At 44.5% G+C, this 22,088-nt stretch overlaps 1 protein-coding gene across 2 annotated transcripts in view; it reads left to right on the top strand.

The window, feature by feature from the left end:
• The window catches only part of samd11 (sterile alpha motif domain containing 11), a 51,362-nt gene that overhangs the window by 13,422 nt on the left and 15,852 nt on the right, over nucleotides 1-22,088 (top strand). For both annotated transcript variants that reach the window (XM_034590789.1, XM_034590788.1), the window contains exons 3-6: nucleotides 872-1,047; nucleotides 10,208-10,317; nucleotides 17,263-17,355; nucleotides 21,127-21,291. In XM_034590789.1, the coding sequence (XP_034446680.1) occupies nucleotides 872-1,047; nucleotides 10,208-10,317; nucleotides 17,263-17,355; nucleotides 21,127-21,291 (544 nt within the window). The remainder of the gene's footprint in view (nucleotides 1-871; nucleotides 1,048-10,207; nucleotides 10,318-17,262; nucleotides 17,356-21,126; nucleotides 21,292-22,088) is intronic.

Here is a 22,088-nt window from a genome sequence, read left to right as displayed (position 1 = left end):
ACCTCATATGATGTATTTTAACAGCTGTATGCTACTAACCCTGAATGGAAGTGATGTTTCCTATTGTTGTATGATCTGGCTCAGATTAAACCCTGCTGGACTTATTAAAATATTTGCCAAATTGCTGACATTTCAGCTAGCTCTGTGGCAGTTCAGCAAAACTGCTGTTTTGGAGCAGCGAAGAACAAGTGATCTCCAGGAAAAGAAACTTGCTGTTTTATCTGGAGGAAACTAATATACTTTACAAATGTGGTATCAGATCAGTACATAGATTTGAGTACTCGCGTTTCGCATTTTCTGCAGAATCAGTGACATTTCCAATGCTTGTATCAGATCATCTCTACCTGTTATGTTATAAATATCTATAATTCAGTTTAAAATCGGGTTTCTATTTCTATTTCTTTTAACCTTATTTCAATCATTTATCTGTTACCTTAAGCTAAGTTGTTAGACGTCTCTGCTTGCTCGCTCAGTGTGTTGAAATATTTATTTTGATAAAAATTTAAATTTCTATCCTTTAAAAGTAATTGAGTTACATTGCCATCTTTCAACATGCCCCCTGCTAACTGCAGGAGTATCTCCCAAGGTGTGAGTACTCCTGATTTGGAAATATTGATTCCGTTTGTTCTTTTAGGAGGCCTTTAAAAAGCAACACAAAAATAGTCAATCAATACAGCTCAATAAAACTAAGATACCTTTGTGTTGAAGTCTTGAGTCAACTCAAGACACAACTTAAAAAAGACACGCACAAAACAACCCGAGGTGTCTGGAGACACTACTGTTATGTTTATTTTTTTGTACTTTAAGGTCCAGGAATAATGAATCTTGTTGCTAAGACATCTTTTTCTTTCCTTTGTGCCACGTTGTGCAGAACCGTGGGCGCTTGGCTGAGAAACGTACCATCCCCCTTCCCCCCAACCGGGTGCCCAAGAAGGAGCTGGCCTCCATCTTCAGCAGTGACGACAGTGAAGGCAGCGAGCGGGCCAGCGGGGATCATGCCCACATCAAGCAAGAGGACGAGTTGCATTACAGTATTATGAGAAAGAGGTGAGGCTCCTGCTCTATGACTTCTGTGGCCGTGGTTTGCACTGGATCCCAAATCATTCTTATACCAGACAGCTGTTAGTATCCCAGACTTTTTGTTTACTTCTTATGTTTCCTTCCCTTTTTATTGTGTGTTAAATTAACGTTGATGCATTATGATTTTTGTCATAATTACAAGGGCTTTTAATGTGAAGATGCTTACATTGTGTAGTGAAAATCTCCACAAGAGGAAAATCTCCTGCTGTAGCCTCTGAGCTGTTGCTTCTGTTAAAAATAATTAACAGTCACAAGTCCACTGTTTTGTTTACTTCTCTTCAGTTCCTGTCTAAAAGCAGACGGATACACGCTCATTTTTTTAATGGCACCTTAGGCGAGTGTGTGGTATTTTCATTAACTGTGATTTTAGGATAATTTGAGGTGTTAAAGGCTCATTTTGAGATGAGCACACAAAGAACTGTGTTTCAAAAATAAACTTAGGGCTTTTGCTTTGGGATATCTGATGGAAGGATGTGTGCTGAGCTTTCAAAGTGTTAATTGGTTTGTTGGTCTGCGTTTTGTTGCCGCTGCCAAGTCTCAGTCTATGTGTCTCGACATGATTTTTTGAAAGACAAGTCACCTGAGTCACAAGTGTCTGCTTCGTCCTGAGCTTTCTGAGCGCTGTTTGATCAAGAGACTTTAGTATGAAAATAACATATAAGCTGTTATTGCTTTAGAATCTATGTCCATATTGATGTGCATCTGTTCTAGCTGCTCGATTAACAATTAAAGAAGATATTAGAGCTGAGGGTGCAAAGGAAGTGAAAAACACAAACAGACTGAGAGCCACAGACTTAAATTAATGATAAGAAGTCGCAAATTCTCCTCAAAACCATTTCAACAGTCAACACTCTTGATTATTTATTTTCTTAAAATAAAAAAATAAAATTTTTTGTGCAAATTATTAATTGGCTGCTATAACTATATAATAACACTTCATTGAAATGTCTATAACAACAATTTTATTCGAGAAAACACGACGTATAATTTTAGTCGCCTCTTAATTGCGTCATATCAGCTTTACCCGCGGCTTTGTCAACGTATGACAAATGAAAACCACACTGCTAGACAGTTAGTGGACTGTCTTTTCCTTCCTCGTAGTTGTCACTCTCGATTATTCATTGCTGTTTGCTGCACAACGTGAATAAAACTGTTATTTGTTGCCCCATCCATTAATATGATTTGCGCGTGAGTCGTGTCAATTAGATCTTAATTGGCAGTTGGGTGAAGACAACAACTCCCATGATCCCACACTGCTTCATGACATCATCAAACTAAGTCTTTTGTTGTTGTTTTGATTTAAAAACCCATCATGACCATAATTTACATGTTGTTTGTTTAACTAATTGTCAGAATTAAAATTCATGGACGGAGGAATTATTTGGGCTTGAAATGAAAATGTGGACTGCATGCGCAAAAAGCCTGTGAGGATTCAAGTGAATCAACTTGTTCATAATTATACATGCACCGTCATTAAGATAAATCAAATGGGCTCTGCCTCTCACTGTAAACACTCTGCTTTATCAAGAACTTGAACTAAGTGTTAACGGGATCTTAGGAAATATATAAATTTGCCCTCTTTAGACCAAATGGAAAGACAGAATTTAGGACATTTTTGGAACTGGGGATCTGTGATGATCTGTGATTACTCGCCATATAGGTTAACATATCTGTATGATTCAGAAATCAGACAAGCTATGAAGAGATATAATGCAGATGTTCTTCATTGATTAACCTCTGAATCTCCCCAGCTGCAGTATAAGCAGCTTGTGCAACCTCATTACAGAGGAGGATGTTTTTCATCTCTTGAGACTTGCGTGTGACACGGCGGACAGCACAGCAACTTGTGAAGCTTAAAATGGATCCACTAACATCATTTGAGAAGACTTCCCCTCCCCCTGACACTTGTGCCGCTGGCGTGTTAAGATGATAATGAATTTAAAGAACACTTATGACTAATATGTCAAGCTTTTACCCTTTGAAAGGCGGCGACTCGCTGGAGCCGCTGCTGCGGTCTGTCGCGGGCATCCGTCTCAGCCTTGTTTTATCCGTTAGTGCAGGTCTGGACGAGCGGGATAATGGGATGTCCAATCACGGAAATCTTATTTCCATTGACCGCAGCTTCGTAAGTGAGTCGTAGAAGGGTCTTAACAAATTGGATTTGGCCAGTGGATGTGAAAAATACAGGGCCTCTGTATACATGTGTGTGTGAGTGAGTGTCTGTGCTGCCTCATCCACACATCATCAGGGCTGGCGGCAGCACCGCGTCACACCCACTTGGTTGCTGCAACCTGCCCACTGTTAACTGCACCTTAATCTGTATGGGCTCATGTAAGCAGCGCGTTTCAATCATTTATCCAGATTTTTTTGTCCTAACATAAAGCCTCATGCAGCAGATTAACTTCGGATGTAGTTTCTACTCTGCTACAGTTCTTCAGTGCATAGAGAATATACGTGTATGTCACTGTTGGTAAACGAAAAGTATTTATTTAACGCTTTTTCAGACTGATCGACCACTCAAAGAGCTTTACAGTTTAAGTTGCATTTACTCATTCCGTCAGGGCAGTTTGGATCTCAGTATCTTGCACTTCGGAATGCAGACTGGAGGTGCTGGGGATTGAACCACTGACCTCAGTTAGTGGACAACCCGCTCTACCTCTTGAGCCGCAGCCACCCATAAAGCTGCATTTGTCCTAAAGAAGCACAGAGCATCTGGACTCAAGACTGAAGTGCAGCCGAGCCACAGACCCGGTAATAATGATCACAACAAGGTATCAATACCTCCCTGAGGTATCAAAACCAAAGTCTAGTGTGGCTCCCGTGAAACACACAGGAACTGAAATGTGGGAATAAAATGGAGTTCTATTATCACGGTGCCAGTACATCAGTATGTTTCGTGACTTGGATTCATGTTTGCGACTTGGATTCATTAACACTGATGTATGGATTTCATCTTGGGCACTAAATATTTGATCTCGGTAACTCGGGATTTTAGTGTCTTACTCAAGGGCAAAACAAAGCCCACCTTAGTGTTTGTTTCAGTTTGCCGTAGATAACAAGGCTTTGATCAAAAAGTGCTGACGGAGAGTCTGGGTAATTACCCGACAACCACTGTGGATTTTATAGGTTACGCCCGCCGACGTCTGCCTTTCAGCCCTGAGCAACCATGTAGAGAAAAAAAAAAATCCACCATACCCATTATTAACCTGCGCCAAAAAAGCATGAGGCTTTTGTTACTCATCACTCACATGTACATCTATCTAGATCTTCGCCATCTACAAAATAGGGAAATTATTATAATATTATTATTGTTATTAGAATAAGTATAAGAGAGGGGCTGTCTGCAGACCTTTACCATTTACTTTTTTACACCAAAATTAGTGGGTATATGCAAGTTTACACTGGTAAATCCACAAAAAATAGGCAAATTGACTCCTTTTCCATTGCCAGTTTAGGAGTTTACCCTATGTTAGTGGGTTTTTTGACCAGTGGAAAAGTGGCTATAGACAAAAGCATAAAACATTTCAAGCTGCTCAATTGTCAGAGGCTAATCACTGTGTCTTTATAAAGGCCATCTTGTCCATCCGCTCAAGGGGAAAAGCTTTTTGAAACAAGCAACATATTGAATTTAACATAACATGTTAATGGTTCTGCCCTGAGACATTTGTCTTCAGCGACGAGGTCATAGTTAAGGTAACTGTGGGTGTAATTATGACCTCATCATAGTCTTTAACTGTTGTCAGCTTAACTCTGTGTTTTTATTTAACTTCACTGAAACACTGAAGCAGCTTTTGAGCTTTGAATGGAAGATGCTCACATTCATCAACACTCAGAAGACTAATAAATTATAATGATTAGTGACTATCGCTGTGTTTCCTCTGTGTGAAAGAGGGACTATTTCTTCACGTAGCAGCACTGGTGCTTTTTTGTTGATGGGGATTCTGGACTCAATCTTGTGCAATAACCACAGTGAGAGAACGACACCGGCACTGACGTGGCTTCTGTATGTCCATTGCATTTGACATTTTGTCCTCTGGCTTTATTGAACCACTGTGTCATTGCCTTATGCCAGTAAAGGGTCACGGACAGTGTGAAATTACTGGAAATGGCTCTCCCCCTAAAGCACTAATTAGTGAGCTCTGAGGTTTTATAGCTTTCTAGAGGAGCTTTCTGCTTCAAGAGTTTTTGGCCTTGTTTACACACGTTCACCATGGCAACAAGAGTCACAGCAATTTGGTTGTTGATTGGGCGTTGGCTGCGGCAGCAGGGCGTTCATTGTTTCCCACATAGAGCAGTGTTTGTCTATTAACTTCCTGTCAAAACACAGGATTAACAAAAAAGATGGTCTGCAGCAGCTTAGTCCCAGTTTTGGCGTCTGCTTGAAGGTTCCTCATGCAGTGCCACATGTGAAGGACACAATGTTTACCGTTCATCGGCACCTCTCATACGATATACTGAAATCTGCTAAAGATAATAAGAGTTTGCTCTTTGAAAGCACAAATGGATCACACCACATAACTGATTATTTATTTTTTTAATCCAAATGTCCCAAATGACAAAGATAAGATCTCGTTAAGTGTGAACCAGTGGACAAATGAACAGGCTTAGCACAGGAAAGAAACAAAATTCAACATGGCCGATTTACAGTACATTCTATCTCCGTTATACTCTTCTCTCCCTCCTTGGCTGCCTTATCGACCTCATGTCAATCTCTACAACTGAGGACCAGCGCAGAAGTGAAGCTGGGCTACTCTTACTTATTTATGTATCCATTTCTGTATTTATTCATTACCCCCTCTGCTCTCAGGGCTCCCAGTTGCGGGTTGCCTTTCGATCCAGCTGTGAGCGGCATGGCAATTGTATTTCCGTTGCTTGCGGGAAATAGACAAAACATAAAATGTATAAGGAACAGATCTATATACCTACATTAAACGTCAGAGGTCCTCAAGTTATGTTTATTACCTAAATAAAAAGGCATTATTCATTTTTGAGGTGAGGAATCATATAAACTTTACTTTTTTCACTCAGCACTTTGCCCAAGCCCATATATTATTCTTCTTCTTATTCTGTGGGTTTTTAAATATTGCATATTGTCTGGTAGTATTTGAATGTTGCTGTGGGTCACATGTGCAGGTTGGAGCGGGTCGTGTTCGGGGCTGTAGTCTTGAGACCAGAGGAGTCTACATGTTAAACCTGCGAGCACCAGATGTTACACAGCAGCCTCTCCTCCATCTCTGTCTCTCTCTTTCTCTCTTTCTACCCTCCACACCTCCACCTTCACATCCCTGCTGTGCGTCTGTCAGCACTTTCCCAGTGGTGGTGTGAGACATGGCGTCAGGGCGCCTGGGCTGCCAGCTTCTGCCAGCTCACACTGTGACCTCCAGCCCCGCCACCTCAGCTCCACGTGCCAATGCCACAGCAGGCCACTGCAGGTCGTTTGTACCGAGTTGACTCCCTGTGCCAGGAGAGGAGTCGTTTCATGTGTGCACTGCGGCGGTAGACGGGAGCACAACCTTTCCTTAACAAACTAAAGAGCCTAGAAACTTGAATGATCTGGCATATTAATGTGATTAGCTTTTTCCAGGGATACTGGTGATGTTTCTGGTGATTTTACTTATTCTTTGATATGTGATTTTTCAACATTGACAACACAATACAAATATGAATATAGAGTCGAGGGAAATTTGACAAGTATTTTTAAAATGTGTCGAGAGGAAGCACTGAAAGAAAACAGCAGTAGAAATTTTGGTCAGATGTTTCCTGAAATGTGAGTATCAAGTGTTAAAAAGTTTTAAAACTTGGCGTTGAATGCTTGGTTGGATTCCTGGGCTCGTTTTCTTTGTCTTGGATCAGATATTTTCTAACCTAAATCATGGAAACCTTTTAACTTATGTTACACAATATATTCACTTTAGGCCAAGGGTGGGGAACCTTTTTCCTGTAAGGGCCATTTCAGTTTTAATGACCTCCTTCGTGGGCCATACTAAAGTATTGAATACACACATACATGATGACAATGCTCACAGCTGCTTTTCGCTGGAAAACTGGACTTTTCTTGCGGCGTCCGTCACTTTTATCAGTAATCCACTCTGTCTCTTTGGAGCGTTTTCACTTTGTCCGGTTTAAGCAACTTTGCAATGGCTACAAGGCTCCTTCACAGATTCTCCTTCTGAACAATGTCTCAGCCTGTTAGCTATGAGCTCACTCGATACAAAACTTCCCAGCAAAACATTGTCTCTGTCAGAATGTATCTTATGAAATCTGCTTGTTGGGCACCAAGCTCCACCAAAGAGCGTTATCTTTATCCAAGCATTATTTTCTATCTGCACGTAACCCGGTGAAAAGAGATGTGTCACTGGCCTTGTCTGTTGTTTGTCCATTTATCTGGGAAATGTGTTGCTCTAGTATTTATGAATTGTCTCACTGTCCTGGAGGCCGGAGGTTCGCCAACCCTCATTTACACAAACGTCTTTGTTTACAATAGTTGCATTGAGCTTTGGAAAATAAAAAAATCTCTTTCAGTGCTGGAACTCGGGTATTGTTTTGGCACCAATTAAAAAAAGGATCAGATGATAGACAGCTCCGGTAGAAATCTAATTACTTATACAGAGATATAAATACAAGTTCAGTAATGTTGGAGAATCCATGACAGAATTTTCTTCCGCAACACATCTTAGTCGTCCCAGTGTCTGGGTCAGTGCGTCTGTCCTGTGGTCGGGGATGAAGGGGCAGTATTGACCAGTTTAGGGATCAGCTGAGGATGAGATGATTGTCTCCGGCGTGCACCTGGGAGATAAGAAGGCAGCTCATGTCCTTCTTAGCTATCAGGCCCAACAGCGACAATATAACCCCCCGCCGTACTCTCTAAGGCGCCCGTCCTCCCCTGCTAAGGCTGGCCTCAGGAGCTCCTTAGGGAGCGCTGACTCAGGTGACTGGGTTTTAACCACCATCCCCAACCCCCCCTCTCCATCTTCCAGAGCTCGAGTATGACCTTGCCTCCACCCATAGAAAGAGGAGGGGAGGGAGGGGGGGATAGAGGGAGGGCAGAGGTGGGTGGGGACAGGACTAGGCCCTCATTAGCCCGGGCCGAGGTGGGACAGCTCAGGAGAAGTGCGCTAATTACCCCACTAACAATGTCCTTGCCATTCATGGCTTAGAGTGGCCACTTTGCCACGGGATAATAACCCCATCACCTCTCTGAGAAGTTCAGGATTGCATTATCACGATCACTTTAAATGATGGACAGAGGGTAGTGTTACAACGCAGCCAGCTGATTGATGGATTTAGCTGCAGTTTCCCACAGTGGAGCATATAACTACAGTGTGTGCGATGTGTGTTGCTTTTTGGAGTCACTGGGTGACGCAGATCTGCACAGATACATTATTATACAACTCGAAGCACAATAAAAAAAACAACCTTCCCTGCATCTCATTTTCTCTTTTGAAGAAAACCATTGGGCTCAGTAACGGATAGCTACTAATTTTAGCAATTTACACTCTAAAAAAGAAGTCTATCATTAGTCTTAAGAGTTTGCAGTCACAGTCCAATCAAGCATCTCCGTGCGTAGCAACTAGCGGGGAGTGTTTGGTCTGAGACAGTTTTCTGAGACATTGGTTCGCCGTGACTGAAAGGTAACTGGTGAAGCCGGCACGGCCAGCATTAGGTCCTCTACACGCTCCCCTTCATCTTTCCTGTTAGCATGTGGAAAACAGCTTGGCGACCGGCAGCCTGACATTACAGCGGGAGCCTGTAATCATGGGACTGTAAAAACCCAAATCCAGCGGCCGCAAACAGTGTGGCCTCGTCATAGCGGTGGCAGCTAAGAACCTTTCACCGCTTTTGTCCCATAAACTGAGCTTTGCCATGTCATACCAGACCCCCTTCGTGGATGATTTCTGCTTTCAATAAACTTGCCGCTTTAGGCCTGTAAAGGAGATTTCTGCTGACACTCTGGGAGTCTGATACCATCCAAATAATGTGTCGAAACGCTGCATATTTTTAGGGTTGTGACGGATTCCAAGAACAGTAAATGAAATGCAAACTGTCAGCTAAGAAATATTCAACCCTGTACCTCTCCTGCCACACAAGCTGTTTGCCATTACACCGTGACTACACTTGCACTGTGCGGCTGCTACACTCCCCTCAAATGCTAAGCGCCTATTTCCCATCATTATGCTATTTAATGCGATCAGGATGGTAATCAGATTGAAAATGAAATGCCTCCATGACACAGTTGCGTGGGTCCACCGGTGTGGGGGGGTTGGAGAGGCGGGCTGGGGAGCATTTGGAAGGGCAGAGTGGCTCCAATCAGATCTGGACATATAATCTCTAAACCCTCCTCCTGCTCCTCCTCTGGGTGCTGAAGGGCAGGAGAGGGTGCATGAGAGCGGTGAACCGTTTTATTGTGAAGGACCTTGTGTTTAAGTTTAGAAGAATATAATATACAGTAAAATCATATTTTTTTATCAACAGTGTCATATAACATAGAATCATTATGTTGTTTTATAATATTCCCTATAATGAAAACTTGCTCAAGGCTTGACTGATATTTTTAAATCTTAAATATTGATTCATTTTTCTTTTCAAATGATCCATTCTCCTTATTTCTGTGAAACAGCATTTGGCGGCCGCAGTTTTAAAAAGAGCCATAATCATGTTTTAAGCTGCTAAACTACTTATGAGTTGTGAATATGTTCGTTAATACATCTTAGTGTAGAAGATGAGTAGGGATGAGACCCAAAAGTGCTGGATGCAGTACTCTGTCAGTGTGTATTACACACCTCAGAGCTGAGAGCCGGTTTACAGGACGGCCACTTGTAGCTGCAGAGAGTGTGTTGAGGCATGTGTTTCAGAGAGGACAGGTCTGTCTGGATGAAGGATTTCTGCAGTAAGTAGTGTGTGAAATTGTATGAGTTTACGCTCTGCTGCTTTAGATTGCGTCGTGGAATTAAGTTTGTTTGGGGACGCTTTTAAATGTGTTTATCCTCTCTTCCCCCTCTCTTTTCTGTGTGTGTGTGTGTGTGTGTGTGTGTGTGTGTGTGTGTGTGTGTGTGTGTGTGTGTGTGTGTGTGTGTGTGTGTGTGTGTGTGTGTGTGTGTGTGTGTGTGTGTGTGTGCGTGCGTTACAGTCGTGACAGTGACCTCTCTACAATCATTTCCAACCTACACCACACCAGACAGCACGGCATGCCCGAGGACCAGTCAGCCTCTGACCACAACACCAGTCCTGGAAACACAGGTAGGACCCCCGGTGATACCGTCAGTGTGCATGTGTGTATAACACAAGCTAAGTGTCAGATGTCGTCTTTCCTTCCCCTCCCCTCTTCCATTCTCTCTATCTTCCTTTGCATCAAGGCTGATGATGCATCTGCCTTCTCATCTCCCTGTAATACATGTAAACGCTCCATTTCCCCCATTTAATTTACTTTAATTTGTGTGATTGGAGGAATTTAACATAAGCTTATTACTCATTCCTGAAGGTCGCTCTCAAGTTGATTACTTAATGTTCTTCCCACATTCTCTGCTGCACTCCAGGATTTTTGTTAAACCCCCTGTTTTAAATTACCTCTGAATAAATAGCTTTGTTTGCCATTAATCCATTTTCATGTGAGCAGAGGAACCATGGTGAGTGTATGCTAAGCTAAGAGCTTTTCTCGCAGCTTACAGACAGAGCATAGACAGCATTTAATCACAGCTATTTGTCAAGTAGCTTGTGTGAGGAAGTTGTGCAGCCGCTGAAGACATATGCTTGTAAAACGGTGTCTGTGGATATCAATATTCAGCGATCAACCGACTGTACTGGATGTTTCTGCCACAGAATGTTAGTTTTACCTATTTATCTCATCACACAATGTATGTTTGTGTGGTTTGCTGCACCCTGACAAGGTATGACTGATGGCAGCAGTGTTATATGGCAACATGCAAACCAAACAAACCTTTCACATTATCATATAGTTGTGCATCAAAAATGAATTTGATGACTGAAATGATTGTTATTAGTTCTTCTGTTGTCTTTTCATTGCTGTGCTGACTTTGCGGCACGGTGGGGCAGTGGTTAGCACCGCCTCACAGCAAGAAGGTTCTAGATTCAAATCACAATTTGGCCGGGGTATTTCTGTGTGGAGTTTGCATGTTGTCCTAGTGTTTGTGTGAGTTTTGTCCGCGTACTCTTGCTTCCTCCTACAGTCCAAAGACATAGATTGGGTTAATTGGTGACTCTAATTTGACTGTAGATGTGTGTGTGAAATGTTGTCCGTCCCTGTATGTTGGCCCTGCGATACGCTGGCGACCTGTCCAGGACGTCCCCCGCCTCTCGCCAAATATCAGCTGGGATTGGCTCCAGCTCCCCATGTGGCCCACCAGGGATATGCAATATAGATAATCGACGGGATGGATTTGCTGACTTTTTCCTACAGGAAAAATGTATATCTTAAATAAAATCAGCTGTAGTTTGAAAACATTCACCATCAACCACACTTCTCAACAAATACATTTACTCCTAATTAATCAATTAGTTCCTTTTCTATCAGTGAAGCTCACACCTTTGCTCCACTACTGGCCGGGGTATGACCCTGTCCCTTATCCCATTAGCCAGAGGCACAGCAAGAGGCATAATCAGCCAAGACCCAACACCTCCAAACCCTCTCTCTGTGTGTGTTCATCGCCTCTGTCTGCCAGATTAATTGTCCATACGGTGCCTGTGATATCAGGCAGGGTGGGTGGAAGGTGCAGGGTATTAGACTGCTCAACAGCCGCCCCAGCCAGGGTCTTAGTCCTGGTTTGGGATGGATTTTCACCCAAATACGGGTCTAATCAGCCGCAGAATTTAATGGAGAAATCGAAGCCCTAAGTAGTTGTCTTAATGGAGAGAGACAAGAGGTGGGTGGTGGGGTGGTGACAGAAGAGGGGGTGAGCGCAGTGGGGTCCGCACCAGAGGGGGTCCAGGACCCCAAAATCTGTCCGTTTGAGCATTACAGGGAGATTTAACAGACTGCCTAAGCAGCTCGCTCCGTGTCTGTAAACAAGTCCAATCCGATCAGCCACTGGCTCTAATTCTGTCTGCCAGTGAAATGAGACGCACACACATTCACAAACACACTATTACACACCAAATAGCACATAGTTATGCAGATGCGTGCCCACGCAAAATCAACACAGGTTCAAATTTGTGCCCAAACACATGGGTGGGTGTAACGTCTATGAAGTTTTAGAGCAGTGGATTATTTGACTTGGAGATGGATGAGATGTAAACACGGCCCGCCGTCTATGACACTGTGTTTACTCTGCTCTGCCACTCAGCACTCCTGTTCGACGTCTCCTCCAAAAGTGTTTAACATCCACCAGCGGAGGGAGAGAATCTGAGAGACGGAGATTGAGACGGGAGGGAAATTAAAGAACAGAGAAAGGAACGAGACAAAAAGTCAGCAACAGAGAGAGAGAGATGAGAGATGCAGTGATGGAAGAAACATTTGGAAAGAGAGACAGGAAAGAGAGATGAATGAGTTCGGTGGTGGTATCAGGGGAGGGCAGACAGCAGCTATGGCGGTGGATGGCTCTGTGTGTGTGTGTGTGTGTGTGTGTGTGTGTGTGTGTGTGTGTGTGTGTGTGTGTGTGTGTGTGTGTGTGTGTGTGTGTGTGGGTCAGGAGGAAAGGGAAGCAGGCTTGCCGGGTCGTCTCTGTGCCGGAGTGGGCCGTTAATTAAATCTGAGGGATAGACAGGAGGGCTGCCTCCCTCCTTCCCCTCTCCTCGCCGCCCGTCCCCTTCCTCCCTCATTCGCTCTCTCACTCTCCAGCTGCTGGCTATTCAGAGGCTCCATGAGAGGCGGAGGGGAGGTAGGAGGGAGAGGGGGAGGGAGGGAGTGGGAGAGCAGGGGCGCCGACGCTGAGAGTCTGGCTGCCTGTGGAGACTGTAAACTGTGGCTCTGCGGTCAGACCGGAGACTCAAACAGGCAGATAAGGTGTTTTTGGACCGCCACCCTCTCTCTCTCCTCTGCTCCCTGCACTCAGACTCCCAGAGGCAGTTACAGCCTGTCGGTGCGAGTGTGGTTGAGGGCTGTAGCAGTGGTGTGTGTGTGTGTGTGTGTGTGTGTGTGTGTGTGTGTGTGTGTGTGTGTGTGTGTGTGTGTGTGTGTGTGTGTGTGTGTGTGTGTGTGTGTGTGTGTGTGTGTGTGTGTGTGTGTGTGTGTGCACCTTTACGTTTCATTTAAATGCTTGGTTTAAGATGTTTGTTTGCTTGTGTGTGAATATGCAGCCTCGTGTGTTTTTTCTTTTTTCAAACTGACTTTGAGTGAGGATTAGTTTTTAAAGTATTACCAGTCCCTTATTACATGATTATCATAGAAAGACAATTTTAAACAACACATCAGGATTTCTTATGATATCATATTATCTTCAACACATAAGTTTAAGTTGTTTAATGTTTGAAAACATCCCACTGGTCAATAGGGATGAATATTGTACTGCCATGACAAAATGGCTTCTCAGGGTTATTCTGTAAAGAGACATAACTTTATATTTATCTATTCATTTTAAGTCACAGAAGTCAAACAATAAATAAGAACCACTGTGTGTGCACGCTCGCACATGTTGGCAGTGGTGCATCCTCCCCTCAGCATGAGCAGAAGCGCCTCTCTCCCCATCGCTCCCTCACCCACCCACCCCCCTTCCTCCCCACCTCCCCACCTCCCTCTCCCAGCTGCATCGGCCCGTAAGCCAATCAATGGAGGGGCTTTCAGGGCCGGCGGAGGCCCCGGCGCACGGAGGGGTGATCAATAAGTTATTAGCACCATTCTGTCAGCTGTAATGTGGAGATTGATCGGGGGCTGCGGCTGGCGGCTCACCCCCACATCCCCGCCTGTCACCCCCCCCCCCCCCCTCCCTTCTTCGCATACCCTCCCCTCCTCCCCCCAGCCTGATAAAGATGACAGATTAACGGAGTAAGAGAGGAATTAAGGAGTCTGCCTGTCTGAGCTGTCACCACGCTCCATGGGATGGAGAGAGGAGGAGGAGGAGGAGGAGGAGGACTAAAGTTTGAGGGAGGAGAGGAAATCCGAGAGCAAGGGAGAAAAAGAGGAATGCTCCCCTGCGGATGGTTCACCCCGGTGGTGTCACATGAAAGAGGAGAAGGTTTAAGTCCCGCTGTTCCCTCTTTCTGTCCCTCTGTGCTCATCCCTCTTTACTTTTTGGTGGGAGGAACAGCTGATAAAGAGTAGAATATTTAGCAAGGGAGGACTGAGTCAGAGGCTTGAAGCTGTTGTGTTCAGGACAACTTATAAAAAGTTACCCTGCACTCTATGTTCACCATAAATGGCCAAAAAATATGCCATGTCATAGAAGCTAATGCTATATTTGTGCTATTTGTTCATCCGTGTGCTCCTCGGAAGGTCCCAGTTCCTGAGTCGTCATTTGGACTTCAGTGTGTTCATGTGCTTTGAAGTGAGAATGTGGAAGAAACATGGAGCTTGAAAATGCGTCATAGTTATATGTTTGGAGCTTTTAAACCACACCTTGACACCTCTCTCTGATATTTGCATAATATACAAAGAGCAAAGAAAAAGGAGAAAGGCATATAGATCATTTAAAACGTATGCACTATGCATGGCTATAAAGTGGTATTCAGTGTTTATGAGAGATGCACATGCAGTTTGCAAATCACAAAAGTTTACGCCGACTTTCTGAATTGTTCTGACTTGAGATGGCGTTACAGTGAATTTTCCTAGTCGGCACCACATGAATGCACAATAAATTACAGTGCTATCTTGACAGTTAAAACCTCAGCCTTGAAGCTAAAATAAAACTTCTGACTCCATAACTACTAATTCTTCAGCAATATTAACAAGCAGGTGATGTGGAATATAGGCCCAGGGTATAAGAGTTGACTGCGAGCGATGATAGTGGGAAGAAAAAGGGTTAGCGTAGACGCTAGCAGACGCTCAGGGTTCGGCTTTAAAAGAGAGCGCCGGAGCTCTAAGAAGCCCCATTTAATTGGCTTTAAAAGCTTTCCGCCCTCAAATCTCTGGCCCTCGGGCACTTGCTCAGGAGACAGAATGTCTTGAGTGAGGTCGGCTCGAGAGAGGACTGGTGTGCTTGTGTGTGTGTGTGTGTGTGTGTGTGTGTGTGTGTGTGTGTGTGTGTGTGTGTGTGTGTGTGTGTGTGTGTGTGTGTGTGTGTGTGTGTGTGTGTGTGTGTGTGTGTGTGTGTGTGTTTGATCATGATCGGCTCTGGGTGTGGATGATTGGTAGAAGAAGGGGCAAAACTGATGGGGGCTCTCTCTCTGTTAATATTCCACTACAGATGCAGTTTTTTGTTTTTTGTTTTGACCAGTTAAAGAAAGGGACTGAAGATGATCTTAAAATAGAAGAATCACAGAATGAGAGATCAAAAAGGAGACGAGAGAATAAGTAGACATTTTTAAGACGTTCAGTGTGTGAGCATGTATGTATGTGTGTGTGCGTGCACTTGTCAATTAACACCCCCCTCTTTGGTCCCACCGTTTCTTTGGGGTGGTATAGGGAGTGTATATCCTCAGGACCTGAGAAGCAACATCAAACACTGAATCCTTAGTGAACCTCCTCCCTCTCCCTGTCTCTCCATTTCTCATTTGCTCACTCACCCTCTCATCAACATGAGGCTCATTCGGCCGCACAACAAAAATCCTCAGAGTCCTGTCTGGATCTCGTTCCCCTCCACGTCTATCTGTGTCTTGTTAGAGAGAATAGAGGATGTAAGTGACGGGTTAAAGGGTTAAAGGTCAGACTCCGCTGTACGTCCTCTCTCCCTCCTGTCGCTACGGTAACAATATCAGGAGGATAGACGAATGGCGGAAATCGCCAAATGCTGTTTGCTCGGGTGTTGCTAATGTTTTAAACCCCCTGTTCATTGTTTCTCTGCACTATTTACGCATGCTGTGCAACTGATGAAAAATTGCTTTGTTGAAAAAGACACTCGCAGAGAGAGGAATCATTCTCCTTCAGGGGGAAAGTAAAAAGTAAAACACACACACACATCCCTAAAAATATGCACAGGGAAGTGAGAGAGAGTGAGAAAAGAGAGGGGAAGCAGTTGCTGCTGTGGCTTGGCTGTCTGTGTGGAGGAAGAAACAGAGTTGGAGAGAAAAAACAGAGGTGCAGGAGATAGAAATAGAGAAAGAAAGAAAGAAAAAAAGACGGAGAGGGAGAGAGAGCAATGACACACTGATTTTTCCTTTCTGCCGGCGCTGCGTGCAGTGTGCTCCGGATCCCCTCCCTCTCTGATTAGGCCTGTATTGATTTGAGGTGTGTTGGAGGGGGGTGGATGTGAGGCGACGGGTTGGGAAGGAAGAGTGGGATGAGAGGGGAGGAGGAGGAGGAGGAGGAGGAGGAGGCGGTAATTGTACGCTAGATGCTCCTCTTTGGTGGCGAGGGAGGAGGTGGAGGAGAGCGGGGAGGAAAAGGAGGAGGCAGCGAGGGTGTTAATGGGAGGGGAGAGAGAGAAAACTCCTGATGGAAGGAGGGCTCAAGCACACCTAGGGAGGAGGGAGGAAGCGTGTTTACGAGTGCAACAAGGTGGGGCGTGAGTGACACGGAGGTAGAAAAACATACAAAAATTTAAACATGATATAGACATAATTTAGGCCGAGAGGAATTTCTCAAGCAGCTGAGAGGCTTTAGTTAGGTCAGAGGCTTTTGTGCCAACATCTGGAAAAAGAGAAAATGAGAGAGAGAGAGAGAGAAAAGGAGAGAAAAGAGTGATAACACTTGAGGACAGACTGTTGGGAAGAGACATTGGAGGAGACACAGAGAGACAGTGTCCCCCGCCCTCCCTCAAGCAGACAAACACACACACACATGAACGTGCCGGGCAGATCTGTCATCCACGGCGGTGCAGGCCCCCCTCTCATCTCTGACAGAACAGGCACATCTCCAGACGCCCGTGGCTCGCTTCACTCGCTCCGTTTCTCTCTTTCTCTCCACCTGTCACTCTTTTTCTCCCCTCTCATTTGACTCCTTTTCACTCTCTCTCTCTCTCTTCCAGCTTCCTGCATTTTCAAAGCAGCCGCCATGTACGCAGGTAGACACAGAGCAGAGCGGCACTATCAAGCGTTTACTTTGGTCTTCTCTTACTGACTTCCTCTCTCTCTCTCTCTCTCTCTCTCTCTCTCTCTCTCTCTCTCTCTCTCTCTCTCTCTCTCTCTTTATGTATACAGATGCCCTTCTAGGCAAGAGGAGAAGCTTCTCTCCCAACAGCAGCAGCGAGTGTCCCTCTGACAGCAAGAAGTCACGTAGCGTATCTCCCAAAGGTAAGACCTGTGCAGCGTGTGCGTGTGTGTTGTGGTGTCACAGATGTGCTTGGACATGCGTTCTCTGAGAGGGGAAACTGGTGAACGAGTGTTATGGTGAAAGTGAAAGGATGGACGCTGCCGAGTAGAGAAGAGGGAGAAATACAGCGGTATTGATTTAGCTGCTGGTGGTCAGTGTGTTAGGGTTAGTGTGATGATGGGAATACACACACACACACACACACACACACACACACACACACACACACACACACACACACACACACACACACACACACACACACACACACACACACACACACACACACACACACACACACACACTGCCTCACACACATGCTCACTTTTCTCTGTGTTAACCCATTCCTCTGCCTCTCACAGTAACAGTTGCATTTGCACACACACATGTTAGAGTGGAACTATTCTCTACCACAACTCAGTCTTCAAATGTACAATTTGTAACTTTGGCTGTTAACTAAAGACGGTTTGTTGACGTGAGGCAGCACAGGATTATGGGAGATGTTGTCCTCATCACCATTGCTGATAAAAATCGACATGACGCGGCTCAGGCACAAATAATGTTGAAGTAACGTATTGAAGTTGTGTTCACGTTACGCAGCAAATGGCAATGAATAGCCGTGTTTCATTATGAGTGACCAATACAAACAGTGGGAGGAAAAACAGCTACAAACTGGCTAACTGGCGAGCCCTGTGTTTTTCCTTAGTCAGAGATGGCCAACGCCACGTGTAAAGCGGATATGACACAATTAAAAATCGAAAACGAAATACAACTAAATAAACAAAAAGTTCCGTCACATAGAGTCAAATTTGAGGATTTCACTGGGTTTGAACATTTAAAACAGTTTGGACAATGTAAGTACACAAGTCAAAATATTATATGAGTTTTTAGACTTCTTAATGAAGGAACTGTTACATATAACGGTGCCCGTCATGCTGCTTTCCTCCAAACGCAGCACATGCAGTAATATCTAAATGATATAATATCTCAGGTAAGAGGCCATTTAGGTCAGATAGTATCAGTCTTGCGGCTGATTCCTAAATAAAAAACATTGTTGCTTTTTAATTAGTTCTCTATGACGGACCTTGCCAAGGCACACCAAGACGATAAACCCTCAGTAGCTCTGGAATCCGGTCGCCGTCCTCTATTATTTATATCTCCCCCATGTGGTGTGAAACCGGGCCCCCGGTGTGGAGCCGGCATGGCCACCAGGCCTGTCCCTCTGGGCTGCTGAGGAAGACTTCCTGACTGATGCATTATACAGCAGGCAAAACCAAGGGCGACTCACCGCACATCCAGCCTCATCACTACACACACACACACACACACACACACACACACACACACACACACACACACTCCAAGGCCTTGTGTAGGCCAAACAACATCAGCGGCACACAGATACATAGCATAAATAGCTATGTATTTATTTATTATTTGAAACATCAGTAAAAAAATTCGATTTTTGTCATGTGGGGAAAATTTGATAGGTGAGGGTATTTGCATGAGTGCATGTGGAGGTCAGATTGAGCTGTGTAGAGTTCAACAGGAACCCTGTGTTGACCTTTGCCCTCTGGGTGACCTTTGACCGATGGCAGCCTCTCCCTGCCTGCAGCCTCTTCCCTCCCTCACTGTGTGGAGAAGCACTCATTCCCGACCATTATAGTCATACTTAGACACAAGCCAGCTTCTGAAAGATGCATGGATTTTTTTGTGTTAGTGTGTGTGTATATGCATGTGTGTGTGTGTATATGTGTATTTTTGTTTATCTGTGTTTGTGTCTGTTCTGTACTCGGGCTTGGATTCCTTTTAAGGGAAATGGGGCTTGTGTGTTTTTATTCTGACTTTGTGTTGTTGTGCCTGTAAAGTGTATGCATGTTGGCTTTTAAAGCAAACATCCTCTGTATATGTTATATATGTATTTTTCTTTGCTGCATATTTGCATAAGAGAGACATAGACTTTGTGTGTGTGTTTGTTTGTTTGTGTGTTTGTTTGTGCTGACTGCTGTCCAGAAAAGTGTATTTAAGTCATTTCAAAACACTGCTGATCCTGTTTCTTAACCTTGAGGTCCTCCTATTAGTGTTATCTATGCGCTTTACTTTTTTTTTTTTGCCTCCGAGTTTGGCGACACACACTCTCGGCTGAAGTCTAACGCAGGTGGAGAAACAGATTGAGAGAGAATGAGAGAGGTTAGCGTTTGGATGGAGCCGGAGAGATTGGATGCCGCTGCGTAAATGACGCCTACTTTTCTTTCATTTGCAAAGTCGGCACCCCCCCCTGCTGTGTTCAGAGAGCGCAAAAACTTTAGACGCTGCGCGCACACACACACACACACACACACACACACACACACACACACACACACACACACACACACACACACACACACACACACACACAAACACAAACACATACACTCAAGGACCTTGGGTGGATTAGCCGGAGCTTGGCGGTGGAGACAGAGATGCTTGCGTGCTCGCTTCCTCCCCCACCTCCGCTCCTCAGCGCCACTCCTGCTCGCCTGCCCGGGGCCAGGCTCAGGTTTCAATAAGAAGGAGGGTGGTAAAAATAACCCCTGCTTTCCTCTGCGTCTCCCTCCTCCTCCTCATCCTCCTCATCCTCTCTCTCCCTCTTCCAACTCCCTAACCACCTCCCCATATCCCCCTCCACCCTTACCTTAGATCATGTTACTATTGACAGAGAGAGGGGGGGAGAGGAGGGAGGTCAGAGAGAGAGAGAGAGATTAAGTGTGGTGACTGACAGCTAGATAGATATCATACACCACATCATCTTCACAACACCTTAAACACTGCACAGCGCTACGCTCGCACAAACACACGCACACTGATATGAGTTGGGCTGTTCTTGTTCTTTGTTCTTTCGTTTGTTTACATAGTCAAAAACACTATTGGACTTCTTATAAGCATTCAGCCCATGCAGCTGTTAGCATGGCTACTGCTGCACTTTCTGTCAGAGAAATGGCGAGTTCATGCTCGGGTCAGGCCCAGTCCATTAACAATGTATGCCTGTATGTGTATAGCTTCATCCGAAGAGGCTTCCAGTCCATCAGTGCTGACTTCTTAATAAATGATCTGTGTACGCAGGTCTTCTGGCTGATATTCCAGGCAGGCTATATGTCAACGGGTTCAGTGGCACTGTGTCCCGATGGTATTCTGTGACGTTTTTAGGCCTGGGACATTTATGGTTTTTATCCTAACAATACTCTTTGCTTATGAGAAAACAAATCATAAACTAAGATGAGAAAAAATAAAAAACTGGTTCCCGTAGAGCACTGTATGAACCGTCACTAGTTTTAGTTCTTCTCTTGTCCATTAGCAGAGAACTGTTTTCCAGGCTCCTGCACAGCACTGCCCTGTGCTCAGTTTAGTGACGTACTGAAATGTGGTTTTGTGTTTTTAACTACAATATTTTTTTAATTTGTGACCTCTGGCTGCTACTTTGAGACACAATTGGTTTCAAGCTGCAGAGTTAATTTGAGTATGTGCTTGAGGCAAATTCCTGACAATAATGACTGACTTGAAGATGAATGTGGACGTGGATGAATACACAAAATAATTATTTACTCTTAATGCTGAAAAGATGGGTCAGCGTGCAGCATTAGATTAAAAGCGAGTTAATGGCCTGACAGAGTTTCCGAGCCTTGAGTTTCACGTTAGAATGTATCTCCTGATGGGCTGGATACTGGCAATCAAGTTAGGTCATAATACAAGTGTCTCCTTCCTCTCTGCAGAAAACTCCCGGAGTCCGGTAGTGGAGGCGGGCGGCAGCCACGGCCACATGAGCCCTGAGGAGCACTACAGACGTATGATGTCAGCGCTCAGCGAACAAGGGTCCTACGAGGAGCAGCAGCAACGCCTCTACCAGCTGGCGAGCAGCATGGGTCTGCCTGGCCACGGTCAGTCCACAAACTCTGTACTGTGTGTGTGTTTGTCACTGTCATTACGTGACTGTGCACTCAGGGCACTTTCACACCTACGTTTTTTGGTCACGAATGTCAGACATTTTAGTTTAGTCTGAACTGAAATAACAGGTGTGAAAGGTGCCTCAGACCATGGTCAGGACCTACATTTTGTTCAACCAGAGAAGGGGGTCTCAGTCCAGATCCAACTGAACCATGGTTCGGCTCGTTTGCAGTGTGAAAATATATTTTGGGATAGTTCGGCCCCTGGGACCAACTGCAGGAAGTTGAGGCAGCGATAAACAGCAGAAGAAGAAGGAATGGTGATAGTCGTCACCTCCAACAATAAAAAAAATAAATGAACATTTTCTGCGCACTTTATTCAAAAAAGTTTGTGAATACAAAAGCCGACAACAAGCCAACACACGCCCATCTACAAACCAATCAAATTCAAGTATAGGTAGACGCAGCCCATGTGGTGACAGGATGTACATGTCATACAAAAGCCTTCAGTCTGCTCCCTTAATTTCAATGTGAAACCAAACTAACGGAATAAAATTATACAACGTGGACTCTGTACACTATATAGCTCAGTGCGTGGTTGATTTTTAAATTAAGTTTTCCTACTCTACCAGTAAGAATTGGTTCATGATAAAGAACATAGAGGTACTTTTCCTTCATTTCTTTTCCTTTGTGTTGAAGTAACTTGAGAGTTAGTTTGAAGTAACTTGAGATTTACTTCAAACTAAGAGTTTTCTTTGGGAGCACTTCACTAGCTTCTAAAAAAAGAAAAG

This window comes from Hippoglossus hippoglossus, chromosome 7 (genome assembly GCF_009819705.1).
Source record: "Hippoglossus hippoglossus isolate fHipHip1 chromosome 7, fHipHip1.pri, whole genome shotgun sequence".
Classification (NCBI taxonomy): domain Eukaryota; kingdom Metazoa; phylum Chordata; class Actinopteri; order Pleuronectiformes; family Pleuronectidae; genus Hippoglossus; species Hippoglossus hippoglossus.
The sequence above is the reverse complement of the archived record's forward strand: the minus strand, read 5'-3'. Positions and strand labels throughout refer to the sequence as shown.